Consider the following 28,000-nt stretch of genomic DNA (forward strand, 5'->3'; position numbering starts at 1 on the left):
ACCGACTGTCTACCGATATGTCGACCGACTATCGGCCGACATATATCGGTCGACATATCGATCAACATGTCGACCTACTATTTTCCGACTATCGACCGACTATTGACCGACTATCGACCCACTGTCGACTGACTGTCGACCGACTATCGACCCACTGTCGATCGCTATGTCGGCCGACCCTACCTACAGTAACATTGATCATCTCTTGCTATGGGACTGAGAATGAATTCTGACTGCCATTAAAGAACTTCGAGGGGCCCATCTCAAACAAAGTAGTTACACTTTAACTCAGACCAGGCTGAAATTAGCTGAAAAGTGCTGTAACATGAGCTACAGCGCAGGGCACTCTGGGAAGTATTAATAAGTTACTTCTCCTGTCATCTTGTTACGGGAAGATAAAACTCGGCCCACGCAGGGTGTGATTGTCTTGCTCGAAGCGCGGACGATATTACTACAAACTATATAAAGACGAGCTTGAATAGTGGGGGATCAAAGATATCTTTTGTCTACTGAGCGTTTTGTCACAAATGACCGGTCAATCAAAACAATCGTGATCGCATACCTTGACACACTCAATCGATTCATCATGGCGCAATTGAATCTCGAGCTTTGTTTCCGGGCAGCATTTCTCGCTCTTCTTCTTCCTCTGGCTTCAGGTGAGCACTATTTCATTTGAAATCTAATAGAAATATTTTTTTTCAGTTTGATGTTTACATTTAGCGTGCATGGTTGGATATTTCTTACATCAATATCATATTATTATAATTATTATTATTATTATTATTATTATTATCATTTTATTATTATTTCTAGCTCAGTTTGGAAGCATTGGGAAATTTTCCAAATTTACTAAGAATTTAAATCATTCAGCGAACAGTCAGACCGTTCTGAAACAATTAAAAATAATCAGCTAGTATTCTTTATTTAGCAATAATTTCCATAAAATCCTCTACAATACAAAATATTAACAGCGTAAAAAACGATCCAAAATAACTCACTTTCGGCTCACATCTACTCCCTTTTTTCGTGTCAAAGCGTCTAGAAAACTATAAACTATGAGTTTGCTCCATCTTCCACCCCACCGTTGTTTTTCTGAACTTTGCATTAGTCAGTTTTTTAGAACCAAAGAGATTATATTGGAGTTGTATGAAATTTAGTCCTTTCAAAAAAAATATTTTTTGGTGTTTTGTATGAGCAATGCCTCTACTAATCTCTCATGAACTACATTTACTTCTCCCTCAACTATCGCCGGAAATTATATTTCAACTTCTAATTAATACAGGGTCACATACTGGTTTTGTGCTAGGTTTTAACAAAAAGAAACAAGTCTTAAAATAGCCTTTTAGCCATTACAGATATTTGCTTACAGAAGTCTCCATGGTTCATGGTTCAATCATTTGGCCATCAATTTCTTAGCTGAAAGTGGCCGTATGTTTATGAAGTAGCCGAGACTTAAAAGTAGTCATTGATACAGTATATTAAGAAAACAATTATGAAATCATTTCAAATTTGCAAAATAGGATTGTAAAAACAATCTTTAGGAATTTGCAAGTGCAAAGTTTATCTGCTTTCAGCCAACAGCACAGTATGGCTTCAAAGCTCTGAGAACTTATGAAGCCATACTATGGAACATACTTCTAACTAAAGGTATTTATTTGCTCCTTTGTGTTTGTCTCCCCCTGAGAAAAATATGTATTGTGGGTGAAATGTTTTCTTTGGTTTGAATTTTTTTAAACTGGTTTAATTTTTCGAACTGGTGTAAAATAATGAATCTGGTTTAAATCTTTTGAACACACCACATTACTCATTCTCATTTTTGAAAATCTTTTTATGTCAGTAAATACTTTGTGTAAAATAAACTTGTAATATCCCTTCATTTTCAAACTGTATGTCCACTATGATACATGTTAGTCTCTGCGTGAAATTTAATTCAAGATGAGAGAGAGGGTTTTATGGTTGTTACTAGTGAAGGGAAATAATTCTTTTTCACAAACTCATGCCAAAAGAAAACATATTTTGTTAGATGAACTTTCTATTCAAAGGGCAAAACAATCGTGATCGTATACCGTGACATACTCACTCGAAACATGGCGCAATTAAATCTCGAGCTACTTTGTTTCCGTGCAGCTTTTCTCGCTGTACTTCTTCCTCTGACCTCAGGTAAGCACCGTATCATTTGAAATCTACCCGTAACTTATATTTACCATTTTAATGACTAAATGAAGCGGAATTGACTCGATATATCTTTCATCTTTGAGTTCTAAAGCCTAAGACTTCCGCACCCCATCGCAACTTAATCGCCGATGCAGACAGCATCAACAACGTTTTCTTTCACTTTAATTATCAAATTTAGCGAAATTGTTTGTATACATCCTTCACTTTTGGGTCCGTAAGCCTAAACGCCTGTTATTGAAACGAGGTCTAACCCATGCCGAGGTTTTACCTACGCAATGGGCCTCAGGTACTCTCTGTTAAAGAGTTGACTCAGTGACGAGATAAATGTCGTTCGACTGTTACTTTTCGGCCTTCTTATCAATGTTCACGAATATAAATGTTCAGATAAAAGGTTCGGCTTTAATGAAGATAATGTTGCACGCGGTTTTGTTAAACAACGGCTAAACTTTGTTTAAAAAACTGGTCCTAAGACCTCCGCACATCGACGTAACTTATTTGCCAATGCAGACAGCATCAATACCAAAAAGATAGGAGAGCTACTCCGGTTTTCGCAAATTTTTGATGAAAATATAACCTTACAAAGAACCGGAAAGTTAAAACCTTTTATGCATTTGTAGCTTGCTCAGAGAGGAAGCAAAGAGAAACTTACAAAAGTCAGTTTAAACTTTAAATTATTCAGCAAACAGACGGAGAGTCTGAAGCAACTATGTTTCTGTAAAGCTTCAATTTCAAGTTAAAGGACTCTTGGAAACTATTCTGCCTGTACTATTTTCTCAGTAATTTTAGCTATACAATTTAGTGCAAAGATTTCCGTTTAATCTGGTACTATTTTGAGACAAAGTTAGTCGCAAAGATATTCTGTTGTTTTTACGTCAAAGAATTGTATGCATATGATGAGGTACGGATTAAGTACTATGGATTATGCCAATTCCAGCATAAATCAGCTCTCTCAGCCATTACGTTCCTGTATTTCACTCCTGAAACTGTACAGTTACACAAAAGTAAACTTTTCTTTGCTTCAAGAAAGTGTTAAAGACCCAGTTTTCTGAATTTGTTGTGGCGAGGTCATTTTATTAAAGAAGCTCCTACAGGCAGGTGGTGGGTCGGCTGATAACGTCTGCAGGTGAGTTACTGTTTCGTTTGAATAATGAATATTTGGGAGAGGGGCGAAGCTTAGAAAGCAAAAGTGAAACTTTGAGGACGATCTCTCAGCTGTGGACTATATCAGGAGACGTCACTATCACTGGACAAAAGAGAACAAAGTGAAAAAGTGATAAAAGAAAACTGGGCTTAACAAAGGAAAAAAGAAACCAATGCCTTTACTTAACCTTAAGAGGGGTGGTCATCGGTCACTGTGGAATAGCGCTTTAGCCCTAACAAAAGACTGGAATCTAATTTCTCCTTACTGTATTACCTCTTAAACAAACCTTTAGCTCGTCAGAATAAAGGAGATGAGCGGTAGCTGAAAAAGCTCAGTGATTCCTCAGCAAAATTCTCATTGTCAGCCCTGTAGGAAATATGTAAAGAGCAAAATGGTGAATATAGATAACAATTTTACGTCACAAAAACTTTTAGAAAAATATCTCATTTCCTACGTTGGTAGATGTAACCAACTCTTCTCCATATTGTTACTCCTGTTTTCAAAATAGTTTTTTTCGCTTTTTGTAAATTCGAGCGCATGAAAACAATAAGGGCCGATTACTAGTCAGAGAGAGCAGACTTAATTTAATTCAAGCAGCTGAAGTTCTAGAAGAACAGCTGAAGTACAATTTTAAATAACATATGAGATTACGCGGGAAGGGACGAGGTAAACAAAGAACGATACATTCTAGCTCACATTTAATATAAGAAACCGTAACAAATTCGCTTTGGAAAAACTTTTGTAAAGAGGCAGTTTTTACCTTAACTGCTGATAACCCTGGAGAGCACAACAAAGCATCACAGGGTGAAAATCAAACTGACGAACAAACAGGCACGTACACTTCTGTAACAACTATAGATTATGCAAACAACTAAATGTGACATCATTTAGAAATTAACATAACCGGATTGAAAACTCCAAATTTACATGCAATGACGAGATGCTACAAATTATGCAAAAACGACCTTGAATAGCGAGGAAACAAAGACATCATTTGTCGGATGAGCTTTCTGTTACAAATGGCCGGTAATGTAAAACAATTGTGCGGTATTCCGTGACAGTTTCGGTCGAAATTTGTCGCAATTCAATCTCGAGGTTTGTTTCCGCATAGCTTTTGTCGCAGTACTTCTTCCTTTGGCTACAGGTTAGCACCATATTACTTGAAATCTAATCGTAAGGTTAATCTTTGTTCTTATTTAATACATCTAGCGGAATAAGTTGAACTTGTCTAAATGTTACGCGAACATCACAACTCAATCGTCAATGCAGACAGTATCACTACCAAAAAGATCAAAGAGCTGCTCCGAGTTTTACATTTTGTTAATGACAAAATTATCTTTCAGAAAACGGGACAGTTAAAAAACTTTCACGCTTTTGTTACCAGCTCAGTTAGGAACATGAAGGAAAGAGTTACGAAAGTCAATTTAAACTTTGAACTACTCTATGAACAAACAGTTAGAGAGTCTGAATTCATCCTGAAGCTGTCGGGTGGTAACATTTGCATCAATTCAAGTTAAAGCACCTTTGGAGAATTCTACATGTACTATTTATAATAAAAATGATCCCATTTAATACGGTATTTCACTGAGATGGAGCTAGGGTCAAAGATAGTCTATTGTTTTCGCCATTATTTTTTTTTCATGAAGGAACTGTATGTTTAAAGAGGTGTGCATTAATTATTATTTATTATTCTACTACAATGTCATTTTACTAAATAAGGTCACTACAATGTCATTTTACTAAATAAGGTCACCAATTGAGTTAACCGCCTCCTGGTTAGCTCAATTGGTTACAGCGCCGGATTGTGTTTTGCGGGAGGTCGAGGGTTCGAACCCCGGCCGGACCAATTCTCATGGTCTAAAAGTAACTGAGGAGATTTTGCTACCTTTCTATAATATCAATGAAATGGATAGATATTCTAGTCTTCTCGGATAAGGACGAATAAATGGAGGTCCCGTGTCCTGCAGGGTTAGGGGTAGGAGACCTTAATTTCCCACGCACGAGATTTACTGTGTGATGGATGTCCTCTCCTGGGATGAGATGTGTGGCGGGAAAGGTGAGGTCGTTACATGGACTAAAGCGGCTGCCAGAGGCGCGTGATAATGCTGACGTCCGATCTCAACCTTAGTAGCACTGTAGACCTTTGCAATTCAGCCTATGCTGCTATTAAGGTATCGAATCATGCACTTTCACTTTCACTTTCCGGTAAAGTGTAAAATATGCCACCGCAAGACACTGTGGAACAGGAAAAAAATACACAGTAACAATATGGCCGCACTGAACGACCCAAATTTCTTTTTCGCCTTTTTAGGCTTGACTTGTAAAGAAACGATATTTCAGGCGCAACAGATTTTTTGTGACCATTTCCTCCTGTTGGAGGCATAACAGCACTATATATTATTTATTATTATTATTATTATTATGTATTATTATTATTATATACTAAATGGTGGATAGCGTTGAAGACAGATAATGATAGCAGACTCAACCTCCGACTATCCTTTGCAATTCACCTTCAGGCAACTTGCCCCCAAAAATGATGTTATCGTTGCAGGTATAAGAGAGTAAATTTACTTTTCTCTTAACCACTAGCCACCACCACTTCGGTAAATAGTTGTCAACTATCTGTGACATGGACCTTTTATCGACATCCAACCCATTATCTCTGTTACAATATGAATCTGTCATAATGCAAATGTAATTATTTTTTGTAGGAGCCTGTGTTGATTTAGGTCTTGGAGTGGGAAATGGGAGAATTCCAGATGGTGACATAACTGCCTCTTCTGAACAAACTGCTAGTACTCCAGCCATGAATGGTCGACTGAACTACACATCAGGATCATCATGGTGTGCAGGAACAAGTGACACTAACCCATATCTACAGATTGATCTACACACACTTCATATCATCTGTGCTGTGTCCACTCAAGGGAATTCTCGAGCAGATCAGTGGGTGAAGAACTACACACTAAAAATATCCACAGATGGGATAGCTTGGACAGAATACAAGGAAGGTGGACAAGTCAAGGTATATAGAAAATACAGTATTAGACATAGCTGCTCAAAAAAAATCTCAGTGTACATTTAGAAATATAACATAACATGGATTATTAAGTCTTACAATATAGGATATATTCCAGGTAAAATGATACCGAAATCTTGTCCTAATTGTTGATCATAATGGTATCTGCACTGTTTACATTTTTATACCCTCTATTTTATCAATTTTCGAAAAAAAAGTTATCGATGACATGTGACAATTTGTTTGCGTCAAGTTTCTAAGAGGAAATGATGACAGGGACTCAGAAGGGAAGCATGTTGTTTATGGAGTGTTAACAAGATATTTGCAATTCCTGCCACAAACACACCAGGGTGGGGTGTGTATGAGAACAGAGGTGTTTGGAGTGGAAAAAACGTTAAGTGAGTTTATTTATTTTAACATGTTTGCTTTAATCATATTATTATTATTATTATTATAAATACTCCTTTTTTAATGTCAAAGTGTCTGGAAAACTATAAATGTTATTTTTATTATTATTATTATTATTATTATTACTATTATTATTATTATAAATGTTATTATTATTATTATTATTGTGTTGTAGGGTAGTCTAAGATGCTCTTTTAGTCTTTACTTTTTTAGTCTATTTTGATGACGTATGCTTGTTGTTTTGATAACTGGTTGAAATCTAAGAAGTCAGACACTAAGCCACCTATAATGGCCTGTTATTTCTATGCTCAATGTAGAATTAATTGTCAATAAATATCAACCAAGGAAACTAAATTTAAGTTATAGGAGAATAACTGAAAGGAAAAAGCTGAATTTGAGTTTATTGTTGTACTCAAAAGTTCATTATGAACCTTTAAAAGTCAGAGTATCTTTAATTTGTGATCAATTGTAATTTTTGTGAGGTAAAGAAAGCAAATTCATGGCCATACAGTATCGGGTAAAATACCAATTAAGTTGAAGTGAGATTTGATCTACAATTCTGGTTAAACTTACTTGTTTGACCATTTGAATCATTTGATATAATTTGTGTAAAGATGCTCGTAGCCTCTTCCTGGTTTTCACTTCCATCTTATTGATAAAGGAAAGAAAACAACTCTAAAATGCACGTGTCATGTGCTGACGCATCCTGTGGCGCATGAGTAATGTCTAAGGGGTGAAAAGTCTAATAGGTTTGATAAACAGCAAGGCTCCCTACACAAACAGGAAAGACTAATTAGCTGAATGTAATGCAATGAGAGTCGTAAAAGGCCTAGCTGATATGTCATAATATAGTCTGTGAAACAGTTCATAGGTCTAATTTCGATAGTTTCTTTAGAATGCTAACCAAAACAATATTTCAAGACATTCAAAATGAACAACAAAGTACTTGAGAAACAGCCAACCTTCGAGAACTAAAACCTAAATAAACTCCCCTTGAGGACACTAAGCAAGGTCAAGGACAAACCCAAACACCGCTAGCGGTCAAGGGTGCATCACTCAAAATGTAGAGATAAAAAATGTGGACTTGCACAAGACTCGCGCAAGGATTTCAAGATACAGGGCTAAACAATTCCGAAAACTTAGTCAGAAAACTCGTAGTTTTAGTAGTTCCCAAACACTTCAAATTTTAGTAGTTCATCGCATCTTGTTAAGATACTATTTCGGGATGTTTTGTCGATGATGACAATGTTCTTGATTCCACTTCATGTTTCGCAAGAGCTGAAGTCGTCCGCTCCAAGGTAGATGCAGAACACAACAAATTTCCTTAACTGGTATCCCATGTTTGGCAAATCCCATTCAAACTTCTGCTACGGGAAACTAGCCACGCTGTAAGGTTATAGTGGCTCTGACGGTTGCTGTTTGGAGAACTGTAGGCACTCGGCACAGTTTGCGGTCATTTCCCTTACGTCTCTTTGATATACCTGGCCAAAATAGGCAACTTCCTGTTTTTAGTACAAATTTTTCTGTATACTTGGTGCATGATTTGCAACATTTTCTGGGGGGCTTAGAGGAAAATACTAGGCGGTGTCCCTTAAGGATAAGGTCATTTTATTCTGTTACTCCAGAGCTCTCTCAAGTGGGGTCATTCATCCGGATATTCTGGTCAGCCATGGTTTACCACATTCTTTAAGTGGGCAACTACAATGTCTTGCATTGATCGGTGCACTCTCATATTTCTTGTGGTTTGTCAGAACTAACCAGTAAAGGGCTCGTTATCATTAAACAATGACGCTAGGATGTTTACAATTTGCATTGAAATATGAAGGCTGAGTTTAAATTATTACTTTGCAGCTTGTGAATCGGAAGCCATTGGCTTGGCCTCTAGCGCTACAATTCCAGACAACAGCTTCTCTGCCTCATCGTATTATGACCATAGGTATAAACCCTCTTTTGGTCGATTGAATGGAGCTAATTGGGGTTGGGCACCCAAGACTGCGACCAATTCTGCTGACTACTTACAAATTGACCTGCTGTATGAGTACGTTATCTGTGCTGTAGCCACCCAAGGAGCTAATGGTATAGACGAGTGGATAACAAACTACAAGATTCAGTCATCAATGGATGGTATCACTACTGTTACGTACCAAGAAACCAATGTTGAAAAGGTAGATTTACATGAGGGTCATGCGCAGATATATGCACATATCAAAAAAGCTAAAGATATCTGAATCCTAGAACGCTGACGCAATTTTTGAGTCAAGAGGTGGGACACAAAAGAAGTGTATACTTGGTCACGACTCAGTCTCAATTGCCTTTTTCAGTAAATTGTTAAATGTGTCTCGAATGTGCATTTTTTTTTCCGGCTAAACTACAAACCCACGTGCGTATACATTTTATAGTGTATACAGTCATGTAATTATATAGTTCACCTTCAATACTATTAAAATGTTAAGTACTCCACCTCTTGTGGACTTACTAACCATTACTCCTTAACTTTACCCTTTAATTTACGGAACTGTTTAGAACAACACAGAGGAGATATGAACTACAGCTAAAACTCACACAGGAATACTAATCGCTATGTGGTCATTGAAAATGACGAAAAGTGTAATAATGGAACTAACCGTTTATGTAGCAACAAAATAATGTTATATTTGTCAATTTTATTGCTTTTCGTCCTTTGTAAAAACCGAAGCTAAGTCTCTTTCTAACATTAGCCGTTACAGACATGGAAATACCTGATATATAATAGTGGTAAGTCATGCAGTAAAATAAAGAAAATTTTGATACACTAATTTAGAATTTGTACCACGAACTATAGGTCTTTTCTGGAAACTCAAATCCAAATAGCATCATTAAAAACAGTCTACAGGAATTTGCAAGTGCAAAGTTTATCCGCTTTTGGCCAACAGCATATCACACTTTTAAGGTTCTGAGAGTGGAAGTTTATGGAGTACTTCTAACTAAAGGTATTTGTTAGAACTGACCATAAGTTCAATTTTCCGAATCAGTTAAAGAATTATTTAGTGAAGCGATCAGAAGTACACAAAAAATCTGTAAGGAATACTACCTTATTAGACTTAGGGAGAGCCATATCATCAGCAATGGGACAGTCGTAGTTCAAATGTGCTTTTGTGAAAGACTGGAACGATCTCCCAAAAGAGTTAAGAGAACTCAGCTCCTTCTTCCTAGTTCCTTTTTTGTATTTTGATCGACTTCGACCTCGACCTCGTTTCTGACCATAAAAAAAACAAAAAAAAAAAGGACTCAGCCAAAATCCTGCAATCATAACCTCACGCTTGGTCAATAACGCATATGCATTGAAGGGAACCTAGTAAGGGGAGAAGTTTTTTGAAATAATTCAAGAGCTTACCACAAGAGAGTTTGACAATCAAAAACTCTTATTCTCTTTGAACCTTATCTCATCTACTCTGCTGAGATCCTTTAGGTTCTCTTTTTTGCTACTTGTTATTTTTATTCATACTTGATATAGTCCAGTGAATGATGTGATTGTTACATTGCAAGTGCATTGATGATTCTGGAACATAGTAGGTTGTCATTGCAACACAATCGTTTGCCCAACTATCTGTAGACCACGTCTTCACGCTTAGATATAAATAATGTATATCTAATGCATATGCACAGTCCCTTCTGGTGATGATCCTCCACACCTGCTCTTGGGAACATCTAATGCTCTCTAAGTTCACAAGGAGGATTAATTTAATTTCACGTCAATTATAAAAAAAGAATTAAAACACACAACTATTGTTGGTTAACATTTCAGTTCCATCACAACCTCCTACTGCCTTCAGTTTGACTGCAAGCTCCTCTACCAGCATTACAGCTTCTTGGCAGTTACCACCAATGTTTTCCAGGCATGGGAGAAACATTACAGGATTTAAACTGTTTTACAGAGAAAAGTGCTTTGCAGGGAGTTATTCGTTCTTGAATATTACCAGTGGATCGACATTAAGCAGACTTGTGACTAGGCTCGAAAAGTACACGGAATATGAATTTCAAGTTCTGGCATATACTTCTGATGGTGATGGACCAAAGAGCCCTGTTATGGTTGAGAAAACACAGAGAGATGGTATGTGCTAGATGAAGGTGAAAGCGAAAAAATTATCACAGTTTTGAGTGGAAAAAATTTTATTGCAGATGAAGTTAAACAAAGAAATGATCTCGCTCACAATTGCAGAAAAAAAGCCAGAAAAAATTCAGGCTTTGACAGGATTCAAAACCGTGCCTCCCATTGGATCGTGGAGAAAAATGGCCCGCGAGTAATTGATTGGACACGAATCGTATAATCCTTTTAATTGGTTTTTATTCGAACTACAAAAAATTAATACATAATTCCTGAGCGATCTAACAGCAAGCAATTCCTGACAATTTCATGCTGGAAAACGAAATGATGATACTAAAATTCCAACTGATTACAAACACACTACTCACTTCTGTGGCGCAATCCAATCAAAACTCCAGTACCAAGAAACAGGTTAGCAAAATTCTCTCAGGACACTTCTGGTAGCGAGAAAGAAAAAGGACTGATCCCTCTCAAGCGTGTGTTACGGCAAAAATATCACATTAACTCAAAGGTCAACCTTAAGCGATTACGCAGTGGGCTGTAAATCATGTGGTCAATTACTAATTAAATGTCAATAAACGGATTAATAAATTGAAATATTATTGACTTTTGATCAACGAACCACCCATAACTGGGCTATGAAGCAACGCAGGCAAGTTTTAGATGCTTTTCTGTTGAGTCAACGTAAAATGCTTATTTTTTTATTGGCTGCCTTGCTAAAAATAATGGAGGACAAGCACTTTGGGCTTCCTCGGTGTCCAGACAGACCCCGTAAGGCCCCGTCAGCTCCCCCCTTAAATAAAATAATACAGCTTCCATAGCTGCAAAGTCTCTGGAAAACAGCCATGAGCCCCCATTCTAACCCATAGGTCTGTTTCTTGGTCATGTGTAACGTTTTAAACATTGTTTAAATTTTTTAGGAGGTTGTTTTCAGTATGATCTTGGAATGGAAGGTGGAAACATTCCAGACAGTAGGATAACTGCTTCTTCTTCCAGCACACCAGCAGAGAATGGTCGACTAAACTACGCATTGGGAGCATCATGGTGTGCTGGAACAACTGACACTAACCCATATCTACAGATTGATCTACAGACACTACATCTCATCTGTGCTGTGTCCACTCAAGGGAATTCTCAAGCAGATCAGTGGGTGAAGAACTACACACTAAAAATATCCACAGATAATAAAGCTTGGACAGACTATAAGGAAGGTGGACGAGTCAAGGTATATAGGAAATACAGTATGAGGCATAACTGCTCAAAAAAATCTCAGTCTAAATGTAGAAAATTGGTAGTGGATCCCCTCTAAACCGGACACCCTTGGGACCGGAGGAAGTGTCCGGTTTAGAGGATGTCCAGTGTACTGAGTTTCTACCCAGAAGGCAATTTTATGCCTTGTAATGTACTGTCTGACTGTAAGTACTAGTAGATGGTATACGAGTACTAATAAAGCACATCAGTAAAGGACCAAAGAGCATGGATCCCATGGAAGCTTTTCAACGTCATTTTATTTAATCTACAAAAAAAAAATCAGTGTTACACACAGGTGAGGGTAAAATGATTGCCGTGGTTGGGGTTGCTATCTTTCCGTTCCCGGCTTTTTAAGCTTCTCTCTTCTTTAAAATATAACCTATAGTTGATTTATCGATCCCAAAATTACCGCTTAGAGCCTACAGTGTTAGTTTAAGTACTGCTTCCGCGCATTTGATCGACTCAATTCTCTTCTCTAACGATAATCCGTTTCTTTGGCGTTTCGTTGGTCTCTCAGACATAGTGATGTTTGCTACTTCGTTTGTTTTCGCAAGTGATTTCACCCCCGACATGACAGTCTATTAACCTGACCCTTATTGTTGTCATTCATTTAACCCAACAACAGCGGCCCGATTGTCGACTTTAGATTTTTTGCTTCAGTACCAATAAAGCAATGAGTAAATAGCCGATGCGCGTTTCTCACTTTTAATTGGGATTTCACAGCTGCATGATTACAATTTTAAGTTTGGTCTCGTTTAAAGACGTGTGATTCTTTTCACTTCCGTTTTAACGAGGTCAATTTCTTTGTCAGTATGTGATTACGGTCTGAAAAAAACGTCCGGTTTCCGGAAGTGAGGGGTCCTGGTTTACTGAGGTTAAAATAGAGGAAATGTATGACAGAGATTTTGGGGCCCAAAAAACCGTCCGGTAAAGAGAGGATTCCGGTTTAATGAGGCTCCGGTTTAGAGAGGTTCCACTGTATTACATAGATTATTAAGTCTGACAATATATAATATCTTACTGGTAAAATGATATCGAAATCTTGTCCTGAGATTTGTTGATCTTAATGGTATCTGCACTGTTTATATTTTTTATACCTGCTACTTTCTCAATTTTCCAAAGAAAAATATTATTGATGACATGTTACTATTTGTTTGCCTCAAGTTTCTGAGAGGAAATGATGACAAGAACTCAGAAGTGAAACATGTTGTTTATGGAGTGTTAACAAGATTTTTACGATTTCTGCCACAAACACACCAGGGTGGGGTGTGTATGAGAACAGAGGTGTTTGGAGTAGAAAAAACGTTGAGTGAGTCTAAGATACTCTTTTAATCTTTACTTTTTTCAGGCAACTTTGATGACGTATGCCTGTTATCTAGATAAGTGGTTAAAATCTCAGAAGTCAAAGACACCAAGTCACCCATGATAACCTGTTATTCTTATGTTCAACGTGGAATTAATTGCCAATAAATATTCAGCCAGGAAACTAAATTTAAGTCAGAGGATAATAACTAGAAGGAAAGGGCTGAATTTGAGTTTATTCTTGAACTCAAAACTTCATTATGAACTTTTAAAAAATCTGGGTATCTTTAATTTGTGACCAATTATAATTTTTGTGAGGTAAAGAAAAAATTAATAGCTATGAAGTAGCGGGCAACTAAGTTGAAGTGGGAGTTCATCTACAGATCTTGTTAAAGTTACTTGTTTAATCATTTAAATCATCTAACGTAATTTTTGTAGAGATGCTCGTAGCCTCTGAAATCCATGGCCACAGGCCATGTGCTGACGCGTCCCGCGGCGCATGCGTAACACCGTAGATTCAATGTGTTTACATCTCTACCCTGAAAGTCTAATGGGTGCAATAAGCAGCAAGGCTACAAACGCTAACATGAAAGACTGTTAAGCTGAGTGCAATGTAATGAGAATCTCAAAAGGCCGAACTGATATATCGTGTACGTAAATATATATTGTGAAACAGTTCATAAGTCTAATTTCCATGGTTTTTTTGGATCCTAACCAAAACAATATCTCAAGACTTTCGAAATGAACAACAAAGCACTTGAAAAACAACTAATCTTCGAGAACTAAAACTTAAACAGAACTCCCCCTTAAGGACACTAAAGCAAGCTCAAGGGGAAACCCAAACACAACTAACTGTCAAGGAAACATCACTAAAGATATAAAAATAAAAATGTGGTCTTGTAAAGGACTTGCAGAAGGATTTCAAGATAATCAAACAGGTCTAAACAATTCAGAACACTTTGTTAGAAAATTACTAGTTTTAGTGGTTCCCAAACACTTCTAATTTTAGTAATTCATAATATCTTGTAATGTTGTTGTTTCTGGACGTCTCCTCGATGATGGAGATATTCTTCATTCCCCTAAATGCTTTGCGAGCGCTGGAGTCGTCCGCTGCAAAGGCAGATGCAGAATACAAACAATTCTCTTCTACTGATATCCCATGTTTGCTGTCATTTCCTTTATGTCTCTTGATATACCTGGTCAAAATAGACAACCTCCCGTTGTCAGAAGACGTTTTTCTGTTTCCATGTATCCCTGGTGTACGATTTGCAACATTTGCTGGCGGGACTTACAGGAAATTAAAGGGCAGTGTCCCTTGAGGATAGGGCCATTTTATTCTACAATTCAAGAGCTCTCTCAAGTCTTGGGGTCATTCGTTCGGGTACTCTGGTCACTCATGGTTTACCACATCCTTTAAGTGGGCAAATACAATATCTTGCATCGATTGGTAGACTCTTTTATTTCTTCTGGTTTGTCAGAACTAGCCAGTAAAGCGCTTGTGACCATGTCAACTTTAAGTAACGGCGCTACGATGTTTACAGTTTGTATAAAACTATGAGGACTGAGTTTAAATTATTGCCTTACAGCATGTGAATCGAGAGCCATTGGCTTGGCCTCTAGCGCTACAATTCCAGACAGCAGCTTCTCTGCCTCATCGTATTATGACCATAGGTATAAACCCTATTTTGGTCGATTGAATGGAGCTAATCGGGGTTGGGGAGCCAGGACTGCGACCAATTCTGCTGACTACTTACAAATTGACCTGCTGTATGAGTACGTTATCTGTGCTGTAGCCACCCAAGGAGCTAATGGTATAGACGAGTGGATAACAAACTACAAGATCCTGTTATCAATGGATGGTATCACTACTGTCACCTACCAAGAAACCAATGTTGATAAGGTAGGTTTCTATGAAGGTCATTCGCATATGCATGTGCATATCAAAAAAGTTGAAAATATATGGGCCCTAGAGCACTGATTCAATTTTTGAGTCAAGAGGAGGGACACAAAAGAAGTGTCTACTTGGTCAAGACTCTGTCTCAATTACCTTTTTCAGAAAGTTTCAAAAATGTGTCTGGAATATGCATTGTTCATTCCAGCAAAATCACAAACCTCTGTGTGTATATATTGTATATGTGTGATTATACAGTTCACTTTCAGTATTATGTAAATGCTAAACAATCACCGTCTTGTGGACGTACTGACCATTACTTCTCAACTTTACCCTTTAATATACGGAACTGTTTAGGGCAATACAAAGGAGATATCAACTACAGTTATCACTCACACAGGAATACTAATTTTTCATTCAGTTCAAAATAATGAAAAGTGAAAGAACGGAACTAAGCGTTTATGTAAGAACAAAAAAGTTTTACGTTTGAATAAAGGCTGATAGTTTCTAAAGAAACTGTTTGGGGCTGCGTCGGTGGAGGTAACGAATAATTGGAATATATCAACAAAGTTGAAATAGTAAATTTGCCACTATTACGATTAAAAAAGCTGACGTTTCGAGCGTTAGCCCTTCGTCGGAGCGAATAGAAGAATTGTGGGTTGTGTGTGCTTTTAAAGGCAGAAAAGGAGCTACGTGATTGGTGGGAACATGGCAATGAGAAAAACAGGAATAAATTAGTGGAATGAAAAGCGTTCGTTGATACCTGTGGGATTTAAACTGCCGGTTTGAAAGATGAGCTTTTTTTCAAGAGTTTTCCGGCTTTCCGTGCTACCTAAGTGTAAGGAAAGACCGCAGATTGCCATGTGTTGCTTAGAATGGTTAGGTGAATTAAAATGTCTAACGACTGGTTTCGATGTGTCCCTGTCAATCCTCTCCACGTCGCGAAGGTGTTCTCGGAATCGGTCACCTAGTCTTCTGCCTGTTTCGCCGATGTAAATCTTTTTGCAATAAGTGCAAGTTATGCAATATATTACATTGGCGGAGGTGCACGTGAAGTGATCGGTGATCTTAATGGATCGTTTGGGTACCGATACTTTCTCAGTGTTGTGAATGAAAGGACACGTTTTGCATCGTGCACGAGCGCATTTAAAAGTGCCTGGTCGGTCATTAGTCTGAAAAGAACTTCTGACCAAAAAATTGCCTATGTTTTTGTCGCGTTTGAATGAAATTAGCGGAGGCTGCGAAAAGATAGTGCTTGTCTCTGGATCGTTTCGAAGTAATTTAAAGTTTTTAAGAATGATGGATTTAACTGAGTGGTTGTGAGGGTGAAACGTGAGAGTTAATGGAATGCTGTCGGAATCTTCCTTTTGTGACGTTTGTAGTGCTGAATGTCGATCAATAACTTGGTCGCCGTGGTAACCCGCTTGAACGACAGAATCAGGGTAACCACGTTTATCGAAAAACTGGCACATTGACTCTGATTTGTGGTGGAAATCAGAGTCATCACTACACAAACGACGAAGTCCTAGAAACTGAGAAAAAGGAATGGAATTCTTAACGTGAGATGGATGCGAAGACGAATACAATAAGTAATTATGCGAGTCTGTAGGTTTGTAGTACACACTAGTGCATAAACCGTTGCCTTCGATTGAAACTTTGATGTCTAAAAAGGATAAAGAATTGTCAGAAATTTCCCAGGTATATTTCAGAGCCACTCTGAATTATACCTGGGAAATTTAATCGTAATGGTGGCTAGTTTTAGGTTTTTCAACTTGATTGCCGTTTGTCCCTTATGGAAACATGAACAGCTCTGTTACCACTTAGAGTGTGATTGCAAAATGTCAATATGAAGCCTTCATACAATTTAGTCATAAACTATTCTTTAAATTTCTATTAAGAAAAAAAGAAAAAAAAAGAAAAGTGGCTGATTAATCAGTTGATATTACTTATTTCGTCTTTCTTTCCACCAATATCATTTTTACAAAACAATTTTTTACAGCCGATGGATTGTGCTTGGTAGTTTATTCTTGTTTTTTTTAAAAAAGGTAGTGTGTAATCGAGGCCAGAGAATACACACAAAAAAACGTTTTGCGAAAGTGTCTCTTATTTCTTGATGTGTTGTTCAACCAGTAGTTCTTCTATTATAGTCTCTCACAAACTGCCTGTACCTCTCCCCAAGTTAGTCACCAGATATGATAAGCAGGGTCACATACTGGTTTGTGCTAGCATTAATCATTACAAACATGGAAATAGCTGATATGAACTAGTGGTAACTGATGTAGCAAAATAAAGAAAATTCTGATACAATAGTTTCACATTTGTACCACAAACTATAGGTCTTTCCAGGAAACTCAGATAGAAATGGCATCATTAAAAACAGTCTTCAAGAATTTGCAAGTGCAAAGTTTATCCGCTTTTGGCCAACAGCATACCACAATTTTAAAGTTCTGAGAGTAGAAGTTTATGGAGTTCTTCTAGCTAAAGGTATTTATGTAAAACTGACTATATTATAAATGGTCCAGATCAGTTAAAGGATTATTTATTTAAGCGATCAGAAGTAGACAAAATATCTCCGTGTAATACTACCTTATTAGATTTAGGGAGAACCATGTCAACAGTAATGGACAGTCTTCGTCGAAGTATGCTTCTGTGAAAACTCAAACGATCTCTGAAAAGAGTTAAGAGAACTCAGCTCTTTCCTCGTTCTTTTTCTGCATTTTATCGACCTCGGCGTCGTCTCGGTCCATAAAAACGCAAAAAAAGAACTCAGCTAAAATCGAGCAATCTTGATCTCACGATTGGACAATAATGCATACGTAGTGATAGAGCCTTGGTAAAGTGAGAAGTTTTTGAAATAATTCAAGAGTTCACCGTAAGAGAATTTGACAATCAAAAACTCTTATCTCTTTAAACCTTACCTCGTCTGCTCTGCTGAGATCCTTCAGGTTCTCCGTTCGCTAAATTGAATAAAGTTTTACTTACATTATTGTTATTTATGCTTTATATAATCCATTATATGATATGATTATTGAATTGTAAGTGCACTGAAGATTCTGGAACCCAGTAGATTGCCATTGCAACACAATCGTTTGCCCAACTATCCATAGAGCACATCTTCACGGCTAGGATATAAATAATGTATATCTAATGCATATACACAGTCCCTACTTGTGATGATCCTCCACACTGCTCTTGGGAACATCTGATGCTTTCTAAGTTCACAAGGATGGTTAATTCACTTTCACATCAATAAATTGATGAACTAAAACACACAACTGTTATTGTTTAACATTTCAGTTCCATCACAACCTCCTACTGCCTTCAATCTGACTGCAAGCTCTTCTACCAGCATTACAGCTTCCTGGCAGCAACCACCAATCTTTGCCAGGCATGGCAGAAACATTACAGGGTTTAAACTGTTTTACAGACAGAAGGACTTAGCAGGGTGTTTTTCCTTCTTGAATATTACGAGTGAATCGACATTAAGCAGACTTGTGACTGGGCTCGAAAAGTACACAGAATATGAATTTCAAGTGTTGGCCTACACATCTGATGGTGGTGGACCAAAAAGTTCTGTTGAAGTGGAAAGAACACTGGAAGATGGTGTGTGGCAATCTAGGGATAATGAAATAAATGTGCGAGCCATATTCTATGAATTTTTACACCTTCATTAAGTGTTGCTTGCTACTGAGATGGCAAACACGTGATGAGAAAGGCAATTTGCGAAACGAAACGAAACAATACAAAATATTATGAAATGAAAATCTGTAATTCGCGAGACAGAAATCTGTTAATAATTGATGAGGCACAAATCTGTAATTTGCGAAATAGAAATGTGTTAATGATTTTCGAAATAGGAATCTGTAATTTGTGAAAAAGAAATTTGTAATTCGCGAAATGGAAATCTGTAATTTGCGAAACAGAAATCTCTGCGAGGAACTCCCTAGGCCAGAAGAATGAGTCGGTCGGTGCACCACAAGTTTGGATTGCATGAGCAGCTGATCAAATCATGTAAAAAACAACAAGCGGAAGTGAAAAATGAAAAATCTCCGTGGTGTTCTTTGCGAAATCTCCACTCTGTTCGGTAATAAATCAATGCGTCATCTACATGAAAGAAGAGTTGCGCCATCAAGCCAAAATGAGAAAATGTTATTTGAAATAATACTGAGCTGGTGCTGTAGCAGTAGTGCATAAAAGGAGTAAGTAATGTACGTCGTAGATGAATTATTGGAATTGGAGACAGGACATTTTCCTTACTGTAAACACACTTGCAAAATGGTTCAGTATGTTTGAAGATAAAATATCGCGATGGCTGTGAAAATGGAACTTATCCAAACTTTTTCATTTTCTTGAGTTTCAAGCATGTTAACGATTTGCTTTATAGATTTCTATTTCGCAAATTACAGATTTTCGTTTCGTTTCGTTCCGTTTCGCAAATTACAGTAAGCCACGAGAAAACTAAACAACAAGATAGTTTTGGGAATCAAGTGATTACTTTTCCAAGACACAACAGCAATAATGTTCATGTGGCAAGTTCTCAGTAGTTTGCTCCTATGACTTGAGTTGTCCAGTTGCTTAGACGAACTTGTCTTTAATTCAATTTTTAGATTGTCCCTATGCAGAAGCCTTAACAAATGGTAAACACCACAGCGTACACTATTGAGTTATGGATGCACGCGGGAGGTTGCTAAGCACGAAAGAAGCGTAAGAGTCGCTCGAGGTGATAGCCGAGAGCGACTCTAGCTTCTAGAGTGCTTAGCAAACCTCCCAAGTGCATCCATAACTCAATAGTGTACGCTGTGGTGTTTACCATTTGTTTTAGAACATAACATTAACACATTGTAGCTAAAGAGTTCCCTTTTATTTAACAAATCTTACGTGACAAGAAAAAATCAAGCGCGCGCGGAAAAATAGTCTTTGCATTTGCTCACGTCAGCAGCGTACACCTATGGGTAAATGGGGGACGCTAAATTGACCAATCAGAGCGCGCGCTTTACTTTGATTATGTTATAAAACTAAATAGGGGAGTAGTACATACTTATGTTACATTTCTCAACATACTTCCAACATGTTTGAGATTTATTGCTCTTATTTGGTACAAATACACGTTATTACTTTCTGTATTATTCTTCTATCAATAATCACATTATCTTTGTTCTTCCAGCTCCCAGTGCACCTACGTCTTTGTCTCTTGTTGATGTGCCACCTAGCAATTTACATGGTCCCAGAATAACCTTGTCCTGGAGCAAGCCTGCAGAACCAAATGGAGTTATTAGAAGTTACACTTTGTTTTACAGTCACGATGGAGGTGCTCCAAAAGAGGATTCTGGACTAGACAAAGATGCACCGAGTCACACAGTTGATGTGTTGGGTGGAGTGACATATCAATTTCATGTCAGAGCTGTGACAATTAAACCTGGACCAAATGGGACGATAACTGTAACTACCAGGGAATACAGTGGGTTCTTTACATTTTCCGTTATGCTAATTGCTACCCACCTAAACACATTCACATGTATTATAACATGTTGTAGTGACTTCATCGTGGTCTTCCTTGTTCATGTTTGAAAATGATTCGATTTTAATTGCTTTTCTACCTTTTTGATTTGATCTTTTCATATTCAAAAAAGTAGTATCTTGCACTACAGAAAACTCTTTAAGTGTGTTTAATCCATGACGACTGTGAGATACGTGTCTAAATGTAGTAAAGTGTGAATTACATATTAACTCTGCTTTTATCACAGCTATGAGTATTAATGTTGTAAGCAGAGTAACCCGTTCGTCTTTCCTGTTTTGTTTCTTTTTGTTTTTTTTTTTTCTTTGACTTCGTTTTGTTTTGTTTTTCTTTTTGAGCCGTAATCTTTCATTATCTATCACAGGGTGTATTTATGAGTAATATTTTGAGAATATTGTTGTGTCATTCTATTGCACGTTTGTTTAGCTTTTGATCGAGTACATTTACCTGATAATGACTGTTTTTCGCGTTTGTCAAATAGAGCCCAGTCGTGGACCACAAGAGGTATCTTCTTCTGCAGTGAACTCCTCAAAGATTAATATAACTTGGCTTGGACTGCCAAGAGAAGTAGCACATGGTAATATCATAAGATATGAAGCTAGGCTCAGCATGGTGGAAAACTGTACAGGGATCCAGTCTGCCTATCATTCAACCACTAACACAACCACAACTTATGTTCTCGTGACTAGACTCTCTTTGTGTGCCAAGTACGAAGTTTCTGTTAGAGGCTACACTGCTGCGGGGCCTGGACCCTACAGTAGACCTGTAATGGTGCAGACATTGGGTAAGTAAGCCTGTAATGAGGCGATCTGCAGGGTAGGGGTTGATCAGAAGGGTTGCAACAACTTATGGGAAAGTTTGACAAACACAGGGAAATTATGAGGGTTTCAAGCTGAAGGCGAGTGATTCACCAGCCGTTTGAGTTTATGTTTAACAGATACCTGTAACCTCACACGTTTACGTATAAAGTAAGGATCTCGTTAGATTTACCTGACTAAACTGGGCGTTCTTTCCCTTCTCCCCAGCTGTAGTGTGGTCTAAAGAAACGCCATCTTCGCCTTCTATCTCAGCGAATTCAAGAGGAGGAGGAATTTCTGCTAAAGTCACGCTTCCACGTTTTCCTGGAAATGCAAGGTATGATTCACTAAGTAATTGCACGTTTATCTTGAGGGCTATTTGGAGAAGGGTAGGCTTACGAATAGCCGTAAAAGGACTTGAAAAAAGGGAGAAGTGGCTCAGGGTTTGAGGTTTTTGCTCTTGTACTGTAGTGATCATCGGACATCCTGTATATTGCCAAGACGCAAAAGAAAATACAGCGTAAAAGACATGCAATTGACATGTAACAATTGGCACCACAATATACTGCTGACACTAATATCTTGTTGCGTATCTTGCAGGTTTTTTCAAGTTATCATCATTACATTAAGGTCAAACTATATTGGTGCTGTCAAACCACCGGGAAGATTTACAACACAAGACATGATGACGTATGAGGAAGCGCACAAATCTTCTGTTCCTGCTGCTTATGTCGCTTTTCAGTTTAACGGAATTAGTTTTGATAAAAATCAGGAATTTGTTATTGGAGATGGAGCACAGTCCAGTGGTAAAGAAAGGAGTAAGAGAAGTAGTGGGGATCAATATTATTACAACAAACCACTGCAGCTGAATACAAACTACAGAGTGTTCCTTAGGGCTTTTGTCTCCGAGGTATCCTAACAATGCTTTTATCCCTAGAAAGGGATTTTCTATTCATTCAATGTAAATACTGAGTGCAAACCCTGACTCATCCACCTCCTCCAGGTCTTCTTTTCAGGTGTCTCGCGAACTTCCCCCACCTACGTACACCATTATCTTGCCGTTGTTTACCAGCTCTTTAGTCTTAGTGAATGCTTTACTTTTACAACAGCAAGAGGTCTAGCCTAAGTCACCATGCTATAACCAAACACAGCGCACGGTTACAAATGAATGATTAGCTCTTGTGGTTGTATTTTGTAGACGGTGTATGTCTCTAGTAACTTCGTAACCATCGACACTAAAGGTACTGCTGTTTTGTATGTAATATATTGTATACTTATCTTTTGTCAGAGACATCTAGCATTAGGCAACCAAATTTACCTCAGTGTAGTCTAAGCTGTGAGTATATTATTAATATAAGATTACGATGCTGTGTTGGTTGTCTTTCTGAAAATTGAAGTTTCCATCAACTGAGGGGCTTTCATGTTATTTTTTAGTTGGGATGAGAGAGGCTGCAAAGCCTTCATGCTGCTTTGTGTCCTGAACTTTGTTAAGGAATAATTACTCCATCTTTATCAAAACTCAGGTAAACCTTTCATCAAAGGTCTCCCAAAAACAACCATTACAGCAATTGGCGCACTGGTATTGTTGAACTGTGAGTTTATTGAGGAAACTAACGCTTCTGCTACCTGGACTAAAGATGGAGTTGCGAGTATACCTCGCGCTCAGCTCGAGAACAACGGCAAAATACTTATCATAAAAGATGTTGTTCCTGGCGACAGTGGTGTTTATGAATGTAAAGCAGTTAACATGTTTGGAGAGAGCCGCACAGCTACGAAAGTCATTGTCGCTGGTGGGTAGACACTTTGTTACATTTGCAGTGAACACTGGGTAACAAAAACACTTTCATTTCCTATTGGCAAATAAATCTGTAGAGGAGTAAGTGTATTTTTTTAGTTAGAGAATTAAAGAAAACAAATAACCAAGTATAGTTTTTTCTAAGCGATACGATAGTCGCAATGATGACTAGTCTCAACCCTCTAAAAGTACAGAATGGCATCCTTTGTCCTATCGACAACCAGAACTGCGTCGTGCTCTTCCTACTTGATGTGTCTATAGCGTTTGACACGGTTGATCACAAGCTGCTTTTTTAACTACGCTTTCCAGACGTTTCAGAATAAAAGGAAAATTGTGTAATTGGTCGGAGTCCTGCCTCCATGTCCGCAAAACAGTGCGTTGTTATTGACAGAGTCAAGTCCAGCACGAAAGACTTGCAATGTGGAGTGCCCTGGGGATCCGTACATGGCCCAATACTGTGTGCACTATATAACTCCCTCTTGGCGACATCATCAAGAGTAATGGGCTGGGATATCACTAATACGCAGACGACACAGCTTTATTTTGTTTTCGAACCCAAACCCGGTGAACAATAAGCCTCCATATCATGCACTGAGGCATGTCTTAGCGAGATCGATTCGTGGATGGTACAAAAAAAGCTTAAACTAAACCGAGACAAGGTAGAATCCCTTGTACTGAATGCACAACACCGTCCTCCACCGACGATTGACTACATCAAGGTAAACACGGATCGAGTCGAGCGCTCTTTTTAATAAACGAAATGCTGGTGCTATCTTCGATCAGAACATCTCCCTGGAGAAGCACGTCGCATACATATGCAAATCATCGTTTTATCACTTACGTAATATAGCGAAAATAAGAAACTGTCTGTCGAAATCAGACACTGAAATTTTGATCCACGCTTTTATCTCCGGCAAGCTCAACACCTGCAACTCTCTACTATATGGACTTTCACAATTCCTACTGGATCGCCTCCTTTTATTTACAACAAAGTATTTAATTAGGGACATTAAATACACATATAGATATATAATAGGATCCTTATCATTATTCAGTAGACTTTTATCTATCCATTAGAATATTTGATTTCAAAAAATTTAATTACAATTCACATATAGCAGATATAGTAGGATCCTTATCATTATTTATTATCTTTTTATCTATCCACTAGAATTTATCGATTTCACAAAATTGAAATAGAATTCACATACACTAGAGCTATGTACATCGTCATAATAAAATTTTTTTAGCAATAGATATGGACCTCGCAAGAGAGTCATATGTTTTTAATAGTGATATTCTTAAATAAAGTATTTAATATATATTTGTTTATCATTATTAAGTTGTATTTACTTTTCTATTTTTCTTTTTTATTGTAAAGCGCCATTGGGCTAAATGGAAATGGCACTATATAAATTTTGCTATTATAATTATTATGATTGTCATTGTTTATATGTGCACGATCCTCGCAGTAAAGCACTATTTAAGCAATAGTGAGAATCAGACCTGAAAAAATTCAGGCCTGTACGGGATTCGAACCACTAATCTCTGTGATCCTAGTGCAGCGCTCTACCAATTGAGCCAACAAGCCAACTGGGAGCAGGCTATCAAATTAAACTAATTGCTTGAACTATTGCTTAAACTATTGCTTAATTAGCGCTTTACTGCGAGGATCGTGCACATATATGTTTCACAACCGCAGGTCAGATATATGTCTTTCATATATTCTTTGTGTTTGATTTATGATCTTCCGGGTTTATGTCGAATTAATTTGATGGCCTGCTCCCAGTTGGCTTGTTAGCTTAACTGGTAGAGGGCTGCACATCCCGTACACGCCTGAATTTTTTCAAGTCTGATTCTCACTATACGTTTCATAACCGCAGTTCAGATATATGTCTTTCATATATTCTTTGTGATTGTCATTATTCTTATTATTATCATTATTGTTATAATCTTACTCCAGCTACTTATTAACAAGTCATGGACGAATTAGTCTATGTACTGGGTACCAACCAAATATAACAAGTTCTTAATTAAAGGTGGAAAACAGAGAGACAACACCAGTAACAACTAAACAAACCACCGCTCAGCACGCAAACCAAAGTACATCATGTTAGTGTCCTCACATATTTGTTTCAACCCTAGTCCGTTGGCATGAGCATGCTTTTGTTCAATGTTTTTTTGTATCATTACGTTTTCCGTTTTTCTCACACAGTACCACCAAGAATTATCAAAGAATCATCCCCCTCCACGGTGATATGTCAAAAGCAAAGTCCATGTTTTCTTTCATGTCAAGCAACAAGTTATATTCCGTTTAACTACTCCTGGACGAAAGATGGCCAACTTCAAACTGGTGATAACATCAAATTGATGAATAACAGCCTCATTGTCACGCCACAGGTTGGAGAAGATTATGGGGAGTATGTTTGTCATGTTACAAACGCCTTTGGCTCAACATTATATGAAATTACCCTACTCGATATTGAAGGTACATATTTTTTCTCACATTTTGGACGTGATAAAATTTTTCGTTCAAAAACTTTTAAGAGCTTAGAACTTTCTATTCTGATTTGGAGTTTTTGCGCTTCTAATTACAGCTATTCAGATAGTTTTTTAAAAACGGATATGTGTATGTATCAAAAGCAACATAATGTAGTGATCTCATACACCGAAGTTGTTCAGTGTGAAGTTAAATTTTCTTTCTTCAGTTAGAAAATTGTTTTAGTTTACGATGCAGGTCGATCATTCCGTATGTTAAAATTGGTCTGTCAGGTTGAAATTAAATCAAAACAGAGTTATCTGTACCAATGTTGAGAGGGCTCAAGGCTAAAATATCTCTGTTTTCCTTATAAGTTTGGTTTGAAATTTCTAGAGGTCATACAACTGACTTGATAACTTTATCAACTCGAGTTCATAGGAGTTCGAAATGTCCGGCATACAATGAAGTAAGACCAAGAGACGACGCAAAAGAAAGTTTCAAATTGTTTTGATGTTTCGTGGATAAAAAAAAACATCGTATTCCTTAAGATGAATCTACTCTAACAAAAGCATCAATGCATTGAAACTCAGTAACGAAGCAGTTTTTAGTGATTGATGGCTGGTTCGAAAGTTATTTGCTTTTGTTTCACTAGATACGCAGAGCATCTTCCTTGCCAGTGTTATCCCATTGTCTTGTATTGTGTTCGTGTTGCTCCTTATAATTTGTGGGCTGATATGGCAGAGAAGACGAGCTGTTCTTAATAAAAGAATACAGAGCAAAGAAGAAATTGACTTTGACGGCGTGAAATCTTCACCTCATCAACAGTCAAGTAACGAACAAGCTTCAGACCCAAACACATATATGGAACTGAAACCTAGGCCTTCAAACCAGGAATCTCGTGTTCCTTCTGAGTATCAGTCATTACAGGAGAAACCTGAGAACCCCGGATATTACAATACTGTGCTTCGGAAGAAAAATGGCGGGAAAAAAAATGAAGAAGTATATGAGGAGATATGATACTCCCAAAACTGATTTTGTATCTGTTTGATTCAGATTACCCATCCTGTCTTATATAATATGCTTAATTATATACCAATTATGTACGTGTAATCTAATGAAGACACAAACAGAAGACTTCAAACACACTTCGTGTGCCACAGTTTTGTCAGTGCTGACTGCATTTTTACTTCATCTGTGATCAAAAACGGAACAGACGCACGGAAACATCCACACTTTACTTCAGTTTATGACACACTTCTTGTTCGAGTCTCGCTAAAAGAAGCGACGAGTAAGTTGGCAATGCCGAAATGAATTAGTTTTAAATGTTTTCCTCTTTCATTCAAAATTCATATCTTAAACCTTTTCTTATATTTTACTTGTGTCTGTGTGTTTATATCTTTTGCTTTTGATGTGTGTAAAATGTACAGCTCGATTTTAACCTTTAGTTATAGCCCTCGGATGAGGGTTAAACTAAAATTATTACTTTGAGTGAGGTTCCCAAACTAAACGAAACCTCTTAAAAGACAATCGCACATAACTTCGTCAACCTTGCTTGTCGAACCCGTCTTATCAAGTTTGAGTTAATCTATATATATATATACCGCTAGAGTCTGTGTAACAGCATGAAAATATGAATTCGAATTAAGGTGTATTCTGAACCACCAGAAAAATAATTGCCATTAGATGTAAACAATAGCAAAGCTTAAAAAGGTGATGTCTCTTTCAATCATAAATTACCTTTTAAAGACAAGTTCTATGTTTTAATCGTTTATTGGACGTTGGCAGTGTTTTCAGTTTATTTTTATGCACAATAGATTCTTTCAACCGTGAAAGCAATACATTGCTTTGCTCTCTTTAAAGAAATTGAAAAAAGCTAGGGTACAGAAAATTATTGTTGGGCATTTGTAGATAAGAGAATGGAAGATGATCGAGTATTTTCACTAATCAAGATATTATTTAGATTACAAATTATTTTGAGACAGGAGAAAATGCTGGGAAATATTGTTGCTAGGCAATAAGATCTAAATAGGTTCTAAATGTAAAGAAGCAGCAGAATATTTGTAGACAGTAGAATAAAATGTTTTCACGAAAATAGGTGTGTGATTGCGGTAGACCATCTTTTTTTTTTTAACCAGAAAAA

The 28,000-nt window shown here is 37.4% G+C and overlaps 2 protein-coding genes across 2 annotated transcripts in view; one reads left to right on the top strand and one right to left on the bottom strand.

Annotated features, from left to right (window-relative positions):
• Nucleotides 1-28,000, bottom strand: part of LOC111347091 (uncharacterized) — a 325,446-nt gene that overhangs the window by 60,552 nt on the left and 236,894 nt on the right. The window lies entirely within an intron of this gene.
• Nucleotides 324-27,952, top strand: LOC111347057 (uncharacterized). The gene is made up of 19 exons (XM_088737504.1): nt 324-656; nt 6,031-6,344; nt 6,592-6,736; nt 8,598-8,911; nt 9,568-9,715; nt 10,531-10,836; nt 11,751-12,055; nt 13,246-13,390; nt 14,970-15,283; nt 17,611-17,758; nt 18,572-18,877; nt 20,439-20,732; nt 21,271-21,573; nt 21,815-21,923; nt 22,187-22,496; nt 22,785-22,827; nt 23,110-23,376; nt 25,597-25,869; nt 26,513-27,952. Exons 1-19 carry the CDS (start codon nt 587-589, stop codon nt 26,875-26,877), a joined length of 4,479 nt encoding a protein of 1,492 aa, XP_088593630.1. The 5' UTR covers nt 324-586; the 3' UTR covers nt 26,878-27,952.

Source organism: Stylophora pistillata, chromosome 11 (assembly GCF_964205215.1).
Source record: "Stylophora pistillata chromosome 11, jaStyPist1.2, whole genome shotgun sequence".
Lineage (NCBI taxonomy): Eukaryota > Metazoa > Cnidaria > Anthozoa > Scleractinia > Pocilloporidae > Stylophora > Stylophora pistillata.

Bases quoted from the DNA above. Each gene is read 5' to 3' on its own strand.
- LOC111347057 (XM_088737504.1), top strand. From the start codon at position 587: ATGGCGCAATTGAATCTCGAGCTTTGTTTCCGGGCAGCATTTCTCGCT. The intron at 8,912-9,567 runs GTAGATTTACAT...CACGAACTATAG, and splicing joins AAGAAACCAATGTTGAAAAG to GTCTTTTCTGGAAACTCAAA. The intron at 17,759-18,571 runs GTATTTATGTAA...TTAACATTTCAG, and splicing joins TGGAGTTCTTCTAGCTAAAG to TTCCATCACAACCTCCTACT.